Genomic DNA, 19,871 nt, shown 5'->3' with positions numbered 1-19,871 from the left:
CCTTTAAAGGGATTTTCTGAAAACCATCAATCTGACTGACAGCAGTACCTTCTGATTGGGCAACTTCATGCCTGAGGAGTTTGCATTGTGAATGTGAATGTAAGTTGCCATGAAATATATGGTGATAAAGGTGATGTAATCTTGGCCATGGGTGTTAAGGACTGCATGAACTGTAAGCTAGTCGTTACCATGGTGAAAAGCTGTATGACAACATGACGGTGAATGTGTGATTAGGAGTGGATTATCCCTGAACCGTAGTGGGTACACACTCATACACACTTATACACACAGACAGAGTTAATGATCATTTCAGCAATTTATCGGTTTGTTTTCTGAATATCAAAATCTAACAGTAATGCAACAATCTGTATCAAATCAGATTTAAAAACATCATTGATATTCATTTTATTTAAACTTACCTTGCTCAACATCATGATGATGCCAAACAAATGTTCTTGTTAAAAAAAAAAATGTGATTTTACAAAAATTGATACTCCCTGATCCAGATAGTTGATGCCAAAAGTGCAAACAAAGATACAGTAAATACCAGAAATACTAGATAATAACAACAACTGAAGTGATGACAGTAAATGCTGGTGCAGTAACAGATACTACAATTCAGATGATAAACCTATAAAAGACTAAAATGGGAATGATTTAGTCAACTTTAACTAGTTGAGATAAGTATGCATGGACAGACATCAGCTGAACAGTTAAAATGGTATTAAGTTCTAATATCGCTTTGTTTTTTTAATTAACCTAACCCAAGGACTACCTAAGGAGTATTAACCTGTTAGGTTAAGTGGTGATTCTTAATGTATAGGTGTGAATGTGACATGAATAGTTGGTCTCTCTCTCTCTGTTAGCCCTGCGATAGACCTGAGACCTGTGTTAGGTGGGATAGCTTAAAGACCCTCCGCAACCTTGAATTTGATAAAAGATTAAGAAAACAGATGGTTCTTTTTCCCTTTTTACTTGTTTTTCCTTTACAAACTTCTTTAAAGTCCTTTCAACCAATTTTGATTTAAGTAAAAGTGGGCACCAAGAAGGTGCCTCAATAAAAACCTTAACATATCCATAGCACAGAAAGCTGTCAATTGTTCCACATGTGAAATTTGGTAAGGTCAAGAATTTATGAGGCAGAGAGGTAGAAGAGAACCAAGCAATAAAAAGACATGAAAAGTAAACCTCATGTGAGAGCGCTGGAGCTTGATGTCATCTTACTGACACACATACAGAGACATACACGCTAACACACCACCACACACATTTTTTCTAGATCCCTCTCCCATGCGAATACCCCGCTTTATTGCCTTTTCAGTCTTTCAACTGTGACTATAAATAATCTCAATAAAAACTTCTCCATTTAGGAAACACTATTTCACTGTTGGTAACTTACCAATAAAGTTTAATTACTTCACGGATCTCACAGCTAAACCTTAGAGTGTGTGTGTGTGTGTGTGTGTGTGAGAGAGAGTGAGTGTGTGAGTGCGTGCAAGCAAGATATTATTCACTGACAAAAATGCATTGTGCATTCAGCCATCTCTGGTGCTGTACCTGTTCCATATCAAGCATCTCATTATATCTGAAACACAATCACAAGCAATAATCTACAGCCTACTTAATGTTTCTCACACATGTAGGGTAAGTTGAACTGGAAGAGTTCTGCAACCAATAATTAAATTACTAAAAAATTTCCACTTTTGTCTTGTCTTTGGGTTTAAACTGTGGTTTTCGAGTTCTGTACATGTAAACGAATTAAAAAAAATTTTTTGATCCCAAACTTTGCACTTGTGGTTCAAACAATGGTTTTACAAATTTGTCATTTTCCCATATAATGCCAGTTACTAGTGGTTTTCATTTAGGTTTGAACCTTTTTTCAAGCTGTGTTCTCTTGTATTCCACCAAGATATAATGAACTTTGAACACATATATCAGGGATCCTTCAATGAAAATATGATGGGAGACTACATTTGGGAGCTCATACGTGAATGTGATTTGTTCAAGCAAATCAAGAAAAACTGTTAATTTTTAAGTTTAAAAAAAATTGTTTCAGAAGTTTAAAAAAAATCTTTGTCTTTTGAAATTATATTTGCTGTTTTGTGTCCAAAGATATTAAAAAATGGTGAAACTGAACTATTTTGGGGCAAAAAAAAAAACAAACTCATTCTAAAATCCACAAAAGCAAAGTCCAACAAGAATAATGGACAATTTCTTTTGTTTTATAATATAAGGAGTTAGAAAATAATACTTGCTTGTCAAAGACAAACATTTTGTTACTTTTCGTAAATGGTTCACCTGTTAATTGTAGTCTGACACCTTCACATAACTTTTTTACTCTAAACAAAGGTTAACTGTAAAACTGAATTTAAAAAAAGCAAATATTTATATCAGCAAAGCTTAAAACTGAGACTTTGGGGGTTTTATTTGAAAAACAATTTAACCTTCAGGTGACCTACTGGGGTTATTTACAACCCAAAACATTTATGAGTGTCAATCTGGCATTTTAAAATTGTAAAAAATATTTTCTCCATTAATTTTTAAAATCTATTTCTCATTAAACTTCTGAGTTAACATAAACAAAAACAAACATGAACTGACCAATTGGCGTGCTAGGGATAATAGAAAGCTATTTGTGGGTCATTAGTTATCCCAGAAATAGGTCTTCCTCCTTTTTTTAAACATGGGTCTTTGATTTTATCATAGTTTTCTACTTCTAATCATTACATTATTATGTTCTGCATTGAGCCATGGTTAACGGAGCTATTGTAGAATGATAGTAAATCTTGCTGAAGTCTTGAGGCAAATATTTAATGCTCAACATGATGATGAAAACAGCCCAGTTGATGGATATAAATCAGGTTAACTCTTTTGCATAAAAAATTATTGAAATCTGGAGATTAATTACATTAGAACATCTGCCACACATACAGCAAAGATTCTTTCAGCTGCTCCCTTATTTACAAGGGGTAACCACAGTGAATGGATCCACATATTCAATTTGGCAGATTTTATGTCTTTCCTGACGCAGCCCTCCCAGGAATTTGGGTCTCCTCCCAGCATAGGGAGGAGACATAATAGAGCTATTTAATAAAAAGTATTAATTTCTAAAATAAAATGGGTCATAAATAGTTGTGTCTCCACTCTATCGTTTCAGTTGGTAAAATATTTGGATTGCTTGTTGGTTAAGCAATCAATTATAAAAAATTGTTTTATTTCCATAAGGGGAGGGTTGAAAAAATAAACAATGTTTGAGATTCAAGGAAGAGAGATTGATTTCACTTTTTAATTTATGTCTATTTTTACATTTCACTGGTCAAGCACTGCTTTCCTTGCATGCCCTGATGGAATGCCACTGGTACTATGGCAGATACCGGTTCAAAGATGCTACGGCACCAACGGTCATAAACCAGGGATGCAGCCTTGACAAACAGCTGTGACCTTCTCTTTCTATGGAGTGAAAAGTAAACAGATGACAGCCGTTTATTGGCACTGTTCTGCAATACTTTGAGGTTTAAAAAAAAAAAAAAAAAAAAAGCTGTAGGGCAGCTGGGTCCAAATAAACTGGAATATAACCAAGCAATCAAAGCCTGGTGTAACTACATTCTGCACTGGAGTGTGGACCAGAGCATCGAAGAACCAAGGGAACTGCTGCTAGCACTGCTAAGGTTAGCCAAACTCTGCAATATAATCTGACGTTGTTCATGTGTGCAACGTTACTGCACATTTCAGTGACATGAAAACCAGGATTTGATTAACAAGGACGTGATTAACAGTAGCTCCTAAAACACACAAAATATTTTATGGCCAGCATGTAACTTTGTCCATGAGCATTTACTCAAATGCTTTGAGTGTTTTTTATGTCTTTTAAACTAGTCCACTAGTTGAATTTATTCTCTTGTATAAAAGCCTAGTAAATCAGTCACCAGAAACATCCCTAACATTATGCAAAATTACCACTCACAAGAGGTGCTTGAGTCAAGATATATTTTATACTGCTTATATGGTTTATATAAAATATTAACAGGAACTATTCCATACTTAACTCCAGGGACATTTACACGTGTGAAGCTTTCAGACTTTCTTCAGCCATGCAAGAACAAGTCCATCCAAATAAGGATCTGCAAATAAGACCTCCTCCATGACTCATACACACTGAGACAGCAAATGACAGGAAAACACACATACACGGAAGGGCACAAATTCATCCACACCTGAGATTCTTTATTGCGATATAATCGAATAAACCATTAGCACGCAGCCTTTCTTTTGAAACAAACTGGACTGATGGCCACAGGCAGAACATACAGTACCAGTCAAACGTTTAGACACACCTTCTTATTCAGTAATTTTTCATTGTTTAAAAACTGTCTACATTGTAGACTAATACTAAAGACATCCAAACTAAGAAGAAATACTTATGGAATTATTTATTAAACAAAAAAAGTGTTAAACAAAGCAGAATACGTTTTATATTTTTGATTCTTCAAAGTAGGCACTGCTTGCTTAGATGACAGCTTTACACATTTTGGCATTTTCTCAGTCAGATTTATGAGGTAGTCACCTGGAATGGCTTTCAGTTAACAGCTGTGCCTTGTCAAGAGTTAATTTCTTGAATTTCTTCCCTTCTTAATGTGTTTGAGACCATCAGTTGTGTTGTGAAGAGGTAGAATTGGTATCAGTGAATAGCCCTACTTGAGTGATGTTCTAATCCATATTATGGCAAGAACTACTCAACTAAGTAAAGAAAAACAACAGTCCATCAGAAATGAAAGTCAGTCAATCTGAAAAATTTCAAGAACTTTGAAAGTATCCTCAAGTGCTGTCGCAAAGACCATCAAACGTTATGATGAAATTGGCTCTCATCTGGATCGCCCCAAGAAAAGAAGACCAAGAGTTACCTCTGTTGCACAGGATAAGTTCATCAGGGGTACCAGCCTCAGAAACCACAAGTTAACAGCACCCCAGATAAGAGTCCATCTAAATGCTTCACAGAGTTCAAGTAGCACACACACATCTCAGCATCAACTGTTCAGAGAAGACTGTGAATCTGGACTTTATGGCCTAATTGCTGCAAAGAAGCCACTTCTAAGGATGAACATCAGAAGGAAGAGAATGGCTTGGGCCAAGGAACACAAGAAATGGACAATAGACCAGCGGAAATCTGTCCTTTGGTCTTGACTCCAAACACCATGTCTTTGTAAGATACTGAAAAGGTGAGTGGATGGTTCTTACATGTGTAGTTCCCACCCTGAAGTATAGAGAAGGAAGTGTGATGGTATGGGGGTGCTTTGCTGGTGACACTGTTGGCGATTTTTTTCTACATTTACAATGTAGGAAACAAAAAATAAAAACACTGAATGAGAAGGTGTGTCCAAACTTTTGACTGGTACTGTATTAACACAGTGGGGCAGCATCTTTATTTATTTAACTGATTCACTGAAACATTTTGATTGAAGACTAAAATAAGGAAAACCCTCACATTTCATTCCTACATTTATTTTCTGATATTCACATAAATCTATTAATGAAATGTTTCAGTTTGAGAATGCCGAAACATACAGTAGTTAATTTGTAGTTGTGCGGTCAATGAAAACAGCTCACTTCAAACTCAAACTGGCGTACTCGCATTCTGGCTGAATGACTTTCCTCTCACTCACCACCTCTTCTTTTTAACTACTGAATAAAGAGCACCAAATCAAACTGAACAAGGCAAAGCACAAAAACAACAATGATGTAATAAAATAAACAGCTGTCAGAAAATTGCCTGTTTGCAATATTTAGCATGTACAAATGACAGAAAGGTTCCACCTTCCCCACTGTAAATAAAGACAGACATCTTGACAGCTCTCCAAAATTAAAGCCAAATATAACAGGAAATGGGCACCTCCATGTTGTGCAGGTGATGTGATTGGGAACCACGGTCTGCACAGTATTTACAAGGAGCTGGAAATGATTACCGTGTATCCACCATCTTGTTACTACTACACAAATTCTTGTTGCAAAAAAATTACATTCCAAGTGCAAGATGGCAGTCCCATTTCTGAGATATTTTGGCTTCACTCTTGTATAAATGAGAGGAGGAGTGTTAGATATTCACACAATGGTTTAAGACTGTTGGCCAAAACAGGCCTGTAAAAGAGCTCCCCTTGGGTTTGGTAAACTTCGATGATCTTTGGTGATAGATAGTTTTTACCATTTTCATAATTTTTGTAGCTATTTTAATAATGGACTAATCATTCTGAGCAAAATTGCCAAAATGAATTGCTGAAATAAGCTTGGATCTGCATATATATATTACTGTAGTTTGAATATTTCTTTCTGGCACAGCTGGTCAGAAAGAACAAGAAATTTTAATGTCAGGCTTTTCTGGAAATTTAAAACAATCTGCACCATAACATCTGATATAAATAACTTAGTGTAATTTACATTCCAAATGATTTGCGGATTCACTTTCTAGTGACAGTCAACCTCCTCAAAGCGGCAATCTCAGCCAGTATCCCGACTCTGGCCGGCACTATATGGTGAATGAAAATTTTATTCAAGTTGGCTCTCACATGATGCCATATGCCATTCAGACAGGGGGATAGTGATGGACATGAGAGACCAAAAAACCCCCCAAAAAACACTAGTGGGCATCGTGAATATGACAGAAGGAGACTCTTGGAAAAGCACTGAACACACACTGACACATGCACTTGTGTCAAAGTCTTGATAAGAAAAGAGGAAGGTCTGAATGCTATGAGAAGACTAACACCATGAACTATTCCTGCTTTGGAGCATATAACCCTGACTGCCCTGCTCTCCATTTCCATCTACATCTTTCTGCTTCCATATAAAGCTCTCTCACTCTCTTTTTCTCATCAAATATTCACAGTTGGTCCCATTAAACATTCACCACGCAGAGCTGCTACGTTTATCTGGCCTCTGCCAATCAGCCTGCAGCGACGCACCAGAAGCCCACCAAAAGCCTGAAAACTAAAACACACACACGTCTGCCTATATGGTCTATGATGCGGCAGCTTTGCAGAGGGGAGAGAGAAGGACATGAACTAGAAAGAGGGAGGAAGAGTGTGGAAGAGCTGACAAAAAGAGAAGCAGGGAAAAAAGGAAGGAAATGGTGGCTGAGGAAGAAATGAGGAACATGAAAGAAAATGAGATGAATAAAAGGTATATAAAAAAAAAAAAGGAGTCTGGGGGTCCATTCCTCAGCTCTTGTCCATGAATAGTAAGAGCAGAGGAGCCTTGCACCTTAATAATTCAACAGCAGGACAAGTGCTGCCTGCCAGCCTCCCCTCTTTTCCCCTTTCTCTTCCTGACATCACAAGCCTTACCTAATAACAGCGTAAAAATACACTCTCTTCACAGTTCAACACAATACGTGACATATAATTACAGCTAAAAATAACATGAAACACTGTCGAGATAGATCACTCTGAACAGTGTTTCCTTTGTGTCTTTCAGTGTCTACACAGAAAATGTTTAATTTAAAGGTGAAACCCAAAGCACATTGTTGAGCTTCACGTCTGTTTTCTTAGATTTTACGTGTTCAGCTACAGTGGCTGCATGCTGGGCTGAGGGCCCTGCTCCAACGCTGATGACCTACATTCAAGACGTGAATTTACTGACATTTTGATGTGATATGTTATCACACATAACAAGCAACAGATAATATGACCAAATAATGACAGATATAAATGGGGGCAGGTGACATTTATGAGAATAATGATGAATTATTCACACATTTCACAATTAAAAAAAAAAAAGCATGGATAACTCTGAACTCATCGCAAATAAATCATTGTTACGTCAAATCTTCACACAACTTTCATGTCTAATTTTGAATATCAGTACTGAATGATACTGGCCCTGTTGCCTGATAGCAGCATATCAACTGCTTGTTAATCCAAGTATCAAGTCACATGGCAGTAACTTAATGCATTTAGGTACGCAGACATGGTCAATACCACCTACTGATTTTTAAATGGCACATCAGAATGAAGAATAAAAGGTGATTTAAGCGACTTTGAATGGTTGCTAGTGCCAGACAGCCTGGGCTTAGTATTTCACAAACTGCTGATCTGCGGGGGTTTTCCCACACAACCATCTCTAGGGTTTACAAAGAATGACCAGTAAAAAAGAAAATATCCAGTGAGCGACAGTTCTCTGTTGAAAATTCCTCATTGATGCTAGAGGTTAGAGGAAAATAAGCTGACATGAAGACAACAGTAACTCAAATAACCACTCATTATAACCAAGGTATGCAGAAGAGAATCTCTGAATGCACAACATGTCAAACATTGAAGCAGACGGGCCACAGGAGCCGAAAACCACACCAGGTGCCACTCCTGTCAGCTAAGAACAGAAATCTGATAATACAGTTTACATGGGCTCACCAAAACTGGAAGACTGGAAAAACATTGCCTAGCCTGATGACTCTCAATTTCTTCTGCAACATTCAGATGGTAGGGTCAGAATTTGGTGTAAACTACATGAAAGCATGGGTCCATCCTACCTTGTAGGTGGTGCTAGTGGTGGTGTAATTGTGTGTGGGATATTTGCTGGGTCCACAGCCCACCTGAGTAGTTTATTGCTGACCATATCCATCCCTTCAAGACCACAATGTGCCCATCTTCTGATGGCTGCTTCCAGAAGGATAACGCACCATGTCAGAAAGCTCAAATCATCTCAAACTGGTTTCTTGAACATGACAAAGAGTTTACTGTACTCAGACGGCCTCCACAGTCACCAAAACTCAATCCAACAGAGCACCTTTGGGATGTGGTGGAATGGGAGATTCACATAATGAATGTGCAGCTGACAAATCTGCTGCAACTGAGTAATGCTTTCATGCTATTGTGCAGTTAAAGGTGCTTCACAGATGACTGATATTAACCAATATTAACAGAGAAAAAATAAAAATTGATTAAAGACTAAATTAAATAATTAAAAAAAATACAATAAAAATTAAAAAACAAAACTAATTCAAAAAGTTAAGTGGCAATCTGATATAACATACATTCTTCCCTTTTGTTTACCCCAAGGAGCTTTACTGCTGCTGAAATCCTCTTTTTTTCCCCTCACAGCCTGACAGCATCAGCTAAGCTAATGAAGAATACTCCAACAAAATGGGTAGCTCAGCTTTTACAGCAATGAAAAGCAGCATCATTTGCAAAAGGATTATGAGTCAATAAATATAAATTCAAGCACACATTCCTGGTAGATTCCCCAGTAAGCCAACAACCTAATACTACAGTTTACCTCACAGCTGCTGAATTGAACAGAGGTTGCCACCATGATAAATTTCTAGACTTGTAAAACCTGTTCCTGAGTCCTGTAAGCCACTGTTCAGTGTTGCATCATGATATATTAATAAAACGAGCTTCCCAAGGTTGGATTTTATCTTTTTAAACTATAAGATGTACCAACACCACTCCACATTTTCACTGTGTATAGATATTCACAATGTTGGCCACATTAAACATTTAATACTTTTGCAATTACTGCTGATCCACAGATTTGGTAAGTCGATCCCAGCAAACTAAATCTCGGCCAAAGAGCATGTTTATATAGGAAATTCAGAGACATGTTACTGCTGGCGAGAATGAATCTGAAATGTTGACATCCAGCTGAAGATAAATGCACATATAAACTAAGCCATGTGCAAGTTTTAGCATGTAGGATGTGAAAAGAAAAAAAATACTTTATTTGCTTCCCTTGCTAAGTAGATATAATAAGGATAAAAGCATAAGTTTTTTCCTTATGAGCTTTTCTCTTACAAAAATGCCCCTTTCCTCACCAAACTGTTAAAATAATTGTTAAAACTGCTTCTGTTCTGTCTGGTAATCATCTCTGGGTTTCAGTGGGAATGCATCTATGGATTGGCACATCTCTTTTGAAACACAATTTTCTAACAATTTTGAGCCAATTATGACACTGAGGTATACAGTCTCACTTCATGCTATATTTTACCTTGTGCAAAATTTAAAAATAACTCTAGCTCAGTTTTCTTTGTGGTAGTCTGCACCATATTCTGCCCAGATCTGCACAACTTGTGACTCTGTGGTGATTTACAAGTTTCCCCTTCGGGCACAGCGTTGACAGCAAGGCACAGGCTAACCTGCACTTCACCATGATGAGAGCTTTGCCTGCTGTCTTCATATCCATTGGGTATAAGCCAGACTTTAGAAAAGTGCATGTCCTGTCCTTTTGTAAACCTGAGCTGATCAAAATGTAAGGCACTGTCTAAATTTGTGAGGAAGAGAGAAATGCTGTGCAAACACATTAAATGGGGCACCTGGTCACCCTATGTACAGAGTGAATCCCACAACTGAAATAAAAATGCCTAAATAACTTTACACTTATATTACTTTTATGAAGGAAACCCCTTTGTTTATGACACCTAAGAAGTTCATTCCTTGGACAGTTACATGGAAATGGAAGTGTGCATATTTTCCCATATTCACAATGACAGTTTGACACATTTACTGCATGATGTGCCCTGCAGTTCAGCACTTGATAAATGATTTAAACTCTAAATGTGGCTGTTAACAAGTTAACACCATCACAGTTATGTTAAGTTTTATTCTACTGGAGACAAAGCCTTAATTGTGGTTGTCCAGATTTTAGCACATGGATAGAAAAATGTGGTTTGGGCCTGTGTGACTGCAGTATTTAGTAAATACTGCACTATTTTCAGGCAAGATTGTGATAGTTAGATACAGCCTAAAACTATTGTGATATATGTATTCTAAAATGTCCTCTAAAGTATGATCATGTATGGTAATTAGGTTCTTCATCAGCCACACACCAGTTTCCCCACTACAGTCCTTTCCCCCTTAAAAACAGTTTTACTCACACTACTCATACATCTTAAATTTAATGTTTGATCAAAACCCAGTGCCAATCCATTGCTTTCCATTGTGTGTACCACTATTAATAACGATCAATGCTTTTGCTCTCCTTAACCCTTCGACACCTGCTGGCCAAAATGCAGGCTGCCTGTCGATGTATTTTACATCTGTTTAGTATCACAAATCTTTTAAGATGCCAAGACAACTTCCTAACTTTGTGATAGCGCAACCTTTTATGTCACTCATAATTTCTGAATGTGCTGATTTATTTTGGACTTAAGCCCCATACGGCTTAATTTTGAGAGCATGGCCATTTTAGTCTTTCACACTTATCGTTAGAGGACATTTATGAAAAGGGACAATGGCTGCAAAAATACGTTACCTGGAGCTCAAAAGGGGAGGGATGAGCTACATGTGTTGTAATAGCAAGGACACAGAATTAGGGTTTTACATTCACTCACAGGCCAGATAAAATCAGTTTTGCCATCTCAGTTTTAATGACCATTGTATGTGGAAGGGATATTTGCCCCCTCTTTTTTCACTAAAGATTTAGTACTTACCAAATCTTGTACCCATTTTATTACACGATATGACATAATCTGCCCTCACCATGTAGTACAAGTCTGACTGAAAACTTGTAATGCAAGGGCAAAGGTTTTAAACAAAAACTTAAAGACTGAGATAGGACAACACTCATTCTGCAGATTTAACCTTATGCTTCTGCACTCTTGAAAGTGTTGTAAACGCATTAACCGTTCCAACAAAGTGAGGTAAAGTGAAGATACAGCTTATTCAGACAGAGGATTTAGCAACTTTACTGCAACTTCAGCCCTGATTCCCACAAAAACAGATCGGTGATGAGTGTGAGCTCCATAAATGGTAACTGAAGATGAAAGTAAGTTACAACAGGCCAAAGCAAATTCTTACTTCCTCATATATCCAATTCTAAGATAGGCAGTGAAATGAGCTATTGTAATGAACCTTCTACCATAAAAGAGATATGAAAATAGTGTATAAATGTAGCTGGTGCTGTATTTTTTAAATCTAACTACTTATTTCTAGCACTTTATCTTGGTACAGAATTAATTCAAGGGACTACAAGCGGCGTACAGAAACCATGGCTCACAAAGCCATTGGAAGGAGACCACTCTATCTCCCCTTTTTTAATCAGACTGTGCCGAAACACTTTACCACTAAAGTAAAAGCAACACTTCCCTTCTTAGCTTCTGCTTTCTACGATTTTTATCAGGTATTCACTGTTCCCTCAGGCTACCAATAATCATCATCATCATCTAGTTCTGTAAACTGATGCTAAAGTTGCTTATCTTGTAAAGGAATGTAACCTTCTCAGTGTCAGGGCTGTGGGAACATCTAGACATCTGTGGAACCACTTTTCACTGATTTAACATTGTTTGAGGTTCTAACTTGTAACTTGTTCAAACAGGAACAGTATGAACTTTCACATCAGCAATAACTTAATAATGCTCACACATAGTTTGAAAGCAATCAGTAAAGACTAAAATAAGGACAACATGAAAAGTAACGGTAACAGGCATTAAAATACATCTAAGTTTACTAAGAGCAAAATGCACATCAGCTTTAAAAAAAAAAAAAAAAATTCTGCAGTCTCCAGCACAGACAAGTTAAAAAGCTATAGAAGAATGAAGCAGAAGATTGATGGGTGTTGGGCATCGCCACTGTGACCAGGCAGGGCTGAAACAGTGCAGGTCTCCCCCGCTGTGAGACTGCAGTGTCATTATGACTTGACTCGGCCTGATGTAGTTAAAAAGTACTGATTGTAGCAAAGGGTAACGGAAAACTCTAGAAAGAAGGTGCTAGGCTGGGTCTATCCAATGGAAGGAAAATCTACCTACCAGCACCTCTAAACTCACCAACACATTGCATCTCATTTGTCTGCTACAGAAACTATGGGTGTGCATGTGATGCCATGACCCAGCCATAATCGCTGACCTCACTGCCATTGTGCCCTCGCTGAGGCACAGTGAATAGGGCTTAATCCCACCTACGCACACACACCTTGTAAGTACATGCAATACTGCAGAGTTCCTCAAACATGAAACAATCAAAGCCGATATATTCTACATTCAGGATCTGTAAACAACTGCAAGGAGCTCACAGGCACAGATGTTAATTTCCAGCTGTGAACAGATCCAAAGAGTAAAGTACTGAACCTCCAGCTGCTGCAGTGGCGTGTTTATGCAAGCAAGCAGTGTCCACTGTTAATGAAGACATGTTTGAGATTATGAATGTGTTTTTACCATAATTTCAATTCAATATAACGTATTTAAGGTACCTGCTGAGATCCGAGAACACAGAGATATCTCTACGACACAGCAGAGATGAGGAAAGCAAATGATTAGACAATGTCACAAACAAGGCAACGCTCAGCAACATGATCAAAATATTTTAATTTTTTAAAAAAAAAGGTATAATAAGCTCACTATCCAGCCTATGACAAAGATCTCTGCTAATATCACAGGGTTTGGTGAGTTCATTTTTATTTAGCTGGATTCAATATAAATAGTTAGACAATGATAAAATATCATACAATACAAACACTTGGTACTGAGTCAAATAGTCTCAATCATCTTTGATCAAACTGACTAAACACGGAAAGACAATTTTTTTTTTTTTGGTTTGATTTAGACAATTGTTAAAAATGACATACAGCCACAGAAAAGAGACTAAAGCAAGATCAAAGGAAATTCTCAATTTATAAGTTGCAACATATGAAACGCACCCACAAACGGACTGCTGGTCAGACAGTAGACTGAAATTAACTAACGCGATTGTAATGCTTGTTTACAACTGGCACGTTAATTACCAGGAACAACAAGATGGCTGCTACTATGTTTACCCTGTGTGTGTGTGTGTGTGTTAACATAAAATGTGAAACTATCACCAAGGAAATTTTGAGCATATGTCAGTGTGTGGAAAGATTATACCAATGAAACATTGGTATAAGTGTCCCAGATACAGTCAAGCCACAAACTGCAGGAAGCCAAGGGGCCACTGTCCTTTTTAATTTATTTATATATATCTGTAGATTCCTATATGAACTGTATTTACTTATTGTAAACATAATACTTTAGAAAATAATTAAATGCCCAATACTACCTGTAGCTATCAAATTCAGGCTTGTTATGAGACTGCTATATGTAGCCTTATGCTAGAACTGAAATCAGAATAAACTATTTTGCTTGACTAAATGGTGTAAAGCTCAACAAACATCTTTGTGGACTGGTTGAAGGCTTCAGGTGGAACACTATAAAAAAGTCTACATAAGATATTGATTTTATTTATTTATTTAATTAAATCTTATCAATAAAGTATTGGCTCTGTTTCTGGCCCCTGATGTCACTCTCACTTCCCAGTGTGGCCCTTAAACTTGACATTCCTGCTACAGACTGAGGGGGGAAAACAAAACTAGATTCAGAAGTCAATCTGTAAAATGTTTACATTAGTTTGAGTAATAGTGGTATCATTATGCAATTCTTCAACTGAAATCTTTGCCTTGCCTGAAGCATTCACTGTTTAGACCCTTACTGACTGGCTGAAGGCTTGCCCTTCCTGACACAAGTTTGCTGTTTTCCCAGATCACAGCAATTAATTTGGCTAGTGTGGTTACTGACATGAAGAAATCAATAAATGGTGACCTGAACTATTAAAACAAGTTGAAATAAAGCAGATTTATTCTTTAAAATACTTACATGGTGTGTTTAAGCTTCAGAGTCACATACACAATCCTTCATGTTTGCAAAATCGCATCATCAGCCACGCATTTCGGGTCTGATTAATGACACTGTGCATTGAGTTAAGTATGAGACCATTGAGGAGGTGAGGAAAAAAAATGTGTGCAACTGTGTTTGTGTCGTGAGAAATGAGAAGTTGTCTACAAGTGTGCATATTTGTATTATAATTGTAACCACATTCAACAGATACACACACACACACACACACACACACACACACACACACACACACACACACACACACACACACAAATCAGTCTCTGCCAGACAGCCTATGGGATGAAGAGTTTCACCCCTGCTGTTGCCGGGTTGCTAGCTCCGAACCACTGCCAACGCAGCCATACATACACACGCACACACACGCGCGCACACACACACACACACACACACACACACACACACACACACACACACACACTAGATCAAATCGGCTGGCGAAAAGAGTTTTAAGATCTTTGCCCATATCAATCTTTTGTTTACAGAGAAAGGAGAGGGCGGGCAGGAGAAAAACAACTTAAAAAGGAAGGAAAATGACATGGGCGTGGGTGTTTGAGCGAGACAGAGGGGGAGACAGAGCAATTCAGCCTGCTTCCCCTGGGAAAAAAAAAAAGCAGACCAATCAGTCCAAAACTGGCACTGATCTGCAGCTCACATCATCACTCAACCTTTCGGTGGCCTGGTCTGACGCTTACTTGGACAAATATGCAGCACACACAGACACAGTCTGCAACACACACACCAAGACATGATGAGATACAGTGAGATACATGTGCAAACACAGACACATGTGGTAACCAAAACAAGCAACAGACAAGAGATGCTTGGATTCAGCTACACGGCAGATGAAATGCTTTGACACGAGCAGGCTGACGATGACAACAAATCTGCCACAAATACCGAAACACAGGTGGTGGCATTTCAACATGTGTTAAGTTGCTGCATGTGAACACACACACACACACAGATTAAAAAAAAAAAAAAAGGTGAAAAGGCTGGAAGTGTTGCTAACATTTCTGTTTGACTGTCCCTCAAACATTTTGCAAAAAATTAAATACTCCATTACTGACAACATGTTTGAATTCAAAATCATCGCTGTATGTGTGCAACATGTCACTCAACTTTAGTCAGTTAACACTGATGCTGACAAATCGGGTATTTAAAGTAGCGTTTTATCGCATGCTTTTGCCCTAGTAATCTCCTTGCGTTGGTGGATGGGACAGATGGGTTTTGAGTAAATTAACCTGAATTGATTCTGTTAGTGTTTCCCCACACACTGACTTTACTTGTGCAGGCTTAACAGCCTTATTTGGCAATTTATTTTAGCATTTTTATTTTTATTTTTTCACTCCACCGAAAGAGCAACCCCATCTGTGATTAATTTAATAGTGGGCAATCCCCTTGGTCTTAAATGGAATTTGTATCATCTCTAATCATCTTTGCCCTTCCTGTTGTTTACCTACTGGCTGCACAGGCTGATGCTGTGGCATCATTCAGCTGCTTCTCCAGTGAGTCTTTCACCCAGCAGTTGGTAAGACAGTCTTGGACTGCAGTTGGCAATAATGGCCCTTGTTCTGCTGCAAGCTGGAGAGCCATTCTAACCAGAATTTGCAGCAAGTGGAGACCAGGTAAGCGTTGCTACACCGTGATTACAGAGGCTTCAGAGCAGAACAAGGATTACCACTGCCAGTTTCAGTGTATGATCCAAGAGCTGGAGTCCACCCACAGGATAGAAACTGACTGAAAGGACAGCTGATTGAATGAATCTATTAATGAAGTGTAATATTTAACAATTTATTGAAGAAAGTGCCTGTATGTGCCTGACACAAACAGGATCTAAGTTTCTAGAAAACACTGCACATCCATTTGAGTTCAGTGAAACTTGATCTTCTAAGTCGTGGCACCAACTGGTAAGAATTAAGAATGAATTGATGATCATGAGTTGTTAGGCCATGACATGACCAGCCAACCAGTCTCTGTATAACCAGTACATGCTGCTGCCGCCTGCGCACCTCTGCAGAAATGCAACAGTAGTACATGTCACCAAAAAGCAAACTGCAGCAACCATGGTTTTGCACTTGGTGGTAGTATGCCCAGTAAACACACAAATCAGTGGAAATACAGTATACAGCTTATACAGTCTCTTCCATTCTTTGTATTGCAGTAATTTCAGGTATTCAGCATTTATTGGCCCAACATGATCTGTACAGTTCTGCTGGCATTACTTGAAACACACAAAGAAGCTCAACACAAGACAGTAAAACCACCATCAACTGGCATTTTGAAGGTGTAATTACAGAGCAACGTAAACATGAAAATATGTTAGATTAAGTAGGCTGTACTGGATTCACTCATTTTTATTTGGGCTTTATTTTTATTTTATTTTTTTACAGAAACATTCTGTCCATTAACCTAGAAGACCTTGTAACCTGCCTTATAATAAGCATAAATTTATTCAGATTAAAGAAAAGTTGAAAAGATGGTTCTGTATGTTGAAAATTCAATAAAGAGGAAACTAACTTAAATACCATTTCATGACAACTGTATTTTCATCCTGTAAGAAATGACTCAACTCCAAACATTATTCAGCTGATGAAAACATTTCCAATCCACTTCAGAATAAGGAAATATTTATAAGCCTCTTACCATGTTGTAGTAGATTGCTAGATCAGTTTATTCAACCTGATTACTTTCCATTTTTTTTTATATTTCATAGACAGTAACAGGTTTACAAATGAGTGAGATGAGTCATGCATGGCGATTTGGATTCAAAAATGGAACTGAGTATTTATAGGGATTCCTGAAATACCTCAGTAATACTGGTTTGCTTTCAATAACTGAGACATTCAATACTTCAAGGTTGACTTTATGACTCAAACATATCATGATAAAAGAGACTAAGAAACATGGACCTAATAAAACCCTTGTATGCACCTACAAGAAGTCAGCCTGTTAGTCTGTCTTGCCAGTCTATAGGCTTGTTTATAGTCTGCCTGGTCATCTGATTGCTCATGTTTCTTGTCCTGTTTTGACTTTGTCTTTTTAGAAACTGACTGTTTAATCACAATATTGTCATCACCAATAAGCCAGCCCAATTAAAATAAACCAAAACTATCCTGCATTGCATTGGACATGCCTCTGAGGATATTTTAGGCTCAAGCTCAGCGCGGGTGCAATCCTTTGCTAGACATCAGCAGGAACTGTAACAAACCAAAAATGGTTGCAGACAACCACCAAAGCCCGCTAACCCCTCTGCTGCAACCTAAACTGCGGCGGTCCAGCTTTGTCAAGTGGCCTCCAGCTTTTCAGGAATCTCTGCTGTCAAGGACAGGACAGACCGCCTGTCTCCCTGCTCTTAAGGAAATAAACTGACTTCACCGAGCAGCTACAGAAGCCTACCATTGTCAGCTTTCAGTTTGCATAAATGCATGTTGCTACTTGACTGTTATGCTGAGCCGCACAGTGCATATCAGCTGTGCTCACCTCTGGCCGAGAGCTTTTTTGTGTTGATAATTTTCGCAGCATACTCCTGGCCAGTGGACTTCTTGATGCATCGACGAACAACGGAGAAGGCGCCCCTGAAGCAACACAGATCCACAAATCCACAAATGAGAGATCAGTGAAACCACTTCAAACATAAACATGAGTGTGTCACAAGGGAAAGTGCACAGAACTTGTCAAACACACACACACACACACACACACACACACACACACACACACACACACACACAAAGAGTGTAAGGGCATGCATGAGTCACACACTCCTAAAGAAAGGGGAAGGAAAGTTGCATGCATTATTAATACAGCCTGATATTCTGTGTATGACAAGAGGTCCTGGCTACTAGTGCGTGACAGGGCTCACTGTGAAAGGAGCCAGTCATTAGCTGGCAGGATGAAACGTGAGTAGGGCTGCAGGAGAATGAAGCCACTGAAAGGTGGTATTAACATTTATCTTTTCAACCTGGCTTTTCTGCACACATACCTCCTTTGACCTCGTGCTGTTGGCTGTATTGGTAGGTTGAGCAGCTCTATCAGCCACACGCAGAGATTAGATGTGATCTAATCTCTGCCAGGATATATATACAGCCAGTATATATATATATATATATATATATATATATATATATATATATATATATATATAAAAACAGTAACCCATTCGCCTTTTTATGTTTTGCAAACGCAAGTCTTGCTGCAGCACAACCCGTATCATCTTCTTCTTTTTATTTTTGGCGTACACAAGAGCCCCGCAGTCTGCTTAGAAATGCACAAAAACAGAGCTGAGCAGGACACCGGAGATGCCACAAGGCAACCAGCAAATACAAACGAGTTTTCGACGCGTGCTACCTGCAGATTAATTGACTCGCAAGTTGCTCCTACAGGGGGATGATTCCCACCTTCTGGGGTTACAAAGAGAGCCACAACGCTGCCGCGCACAATTAAACGCACATGCAGGATTAACTACAAGCCTCTGCAGCGCTAACATGAACCTGCCGACAGCTCTTTGTTGCTCAGGAGGGTGCCTACCCTTTCCTGTTTTTTTTTTTTTTTTTTTTTGTTTTTGTTTTTTTTTTGACAGCCCCTCTCGTGCCCTGTCAACACTCAAGTAGACGCACACAATAGCAGCAGCGGGGGGGGGACGTGCAAACACACACACACACACACACACCACACACACTGAATGCAATAAGAGCAGCGGCGGCGGTGGTGTTGACGGTCGCTTACTTTCCGAGTTCCTCGTACAGCTGATATTCGTCTGTGAATCTGGTCGAGGTTACAACTGTAGCCATGTTGACTGGAGTGAAGGGGAGAGGGGGGGAAGTTGCCTCGCGCTTCAGTGGTCGCCTCGCGCAGGTTTCGTGAGCAGAACTCGTGAAGGCTCAAAGGGGGAAGAGTGGCTCGAGCTCAGAGAGAGGAGCAGGGAGTAGGAGGAGAGGGAGGGAGGGAGGAGAGCGAGAGAGAGAAAGAGGGGTAGCTGTAGTAACGGAGATCCTCTATTGAGACGATGAGTCACGCTGTGATGAAAAAAAGCAGGTAGGTTATGATGGTGTGCGCAAACAAACGTGTGCGTGACTTCTTTTTTTTTTTAAGGTTTTATTCAGATAGATTCGTGATGCATGCAAATAGTTTCCTGTGAACCAAAATCCCAGGACTCTATTGCTTTAGTTATTCTCTTTTACAACGTTTTTTCTCCCCATCGCTCCATACTGTATTATGTCAAGGGGATCTTTGGATAGCCCTCATA

The 19,871-nt window shown here is 38.8% G+C and overlaps 1 protein-coding gene across 18 annotated transcripts in view; it reads right to left on the bottom strand.

Moving 5' to 3' along the window:
* The window catches only part of camk2g2 (calcium/calmodulin-dependent protein kinase (CaM kinase) II gamma 2), an 89,511-nt gene extending 69,922 nt beyond the window's left edge, over positions 1-19,589 (bottom strand). For 8 of the 18 annotated variants that reach the window (XM_030747931.1, XM_030747932.1, XM_030747933.1 and 5 more), the window contains exons 1-2: positions 19,352-19,586; positions 18,107-18,201 (exon numbers count right to left, since the gene is read on the bottom strand). In XM_030747931.1, the coding sequence (XP_030603791.1) occupies positions 18,107-18,201; positions 19,352-19,416 (160 nt within the window). In that variant the 5' untranslated portion in view covers positions 19,417-19,586. Of the gene's footprint in view, positions 1-18,106; positions 18,202-19,351 lie in introns of all 18 variants that reach the window. The other 10 variants (XM_030747924.1, XM_030747925.1, XM_030747926.1 and 7 more) reach the window with 3 other exon arrangements.
* Between the last annotated feature and the right edge of the window lie 282 nt (positions 19,590-19,871).

This window comes from Archocentrus centrarchus, chromosome 15 (genome assembly GCF_007364275.1).
Source record: "Archocentrus centrarchus isolate MPI-CPG fArcCen1 chromosome 15, fArcCen1, whole genome shotgun sequence".
Lineage (NCBI taxonomy): Eukaryota > Metazoa > Chordata > Actinopteri > Cichliformes > Cichlidae > Archocentrus > Archocentrus centrarchus.
Note: the sequence above shows the minus strand (reverse complement) of the source record. Positions and strands in the feature narration are given on the sequence as shown.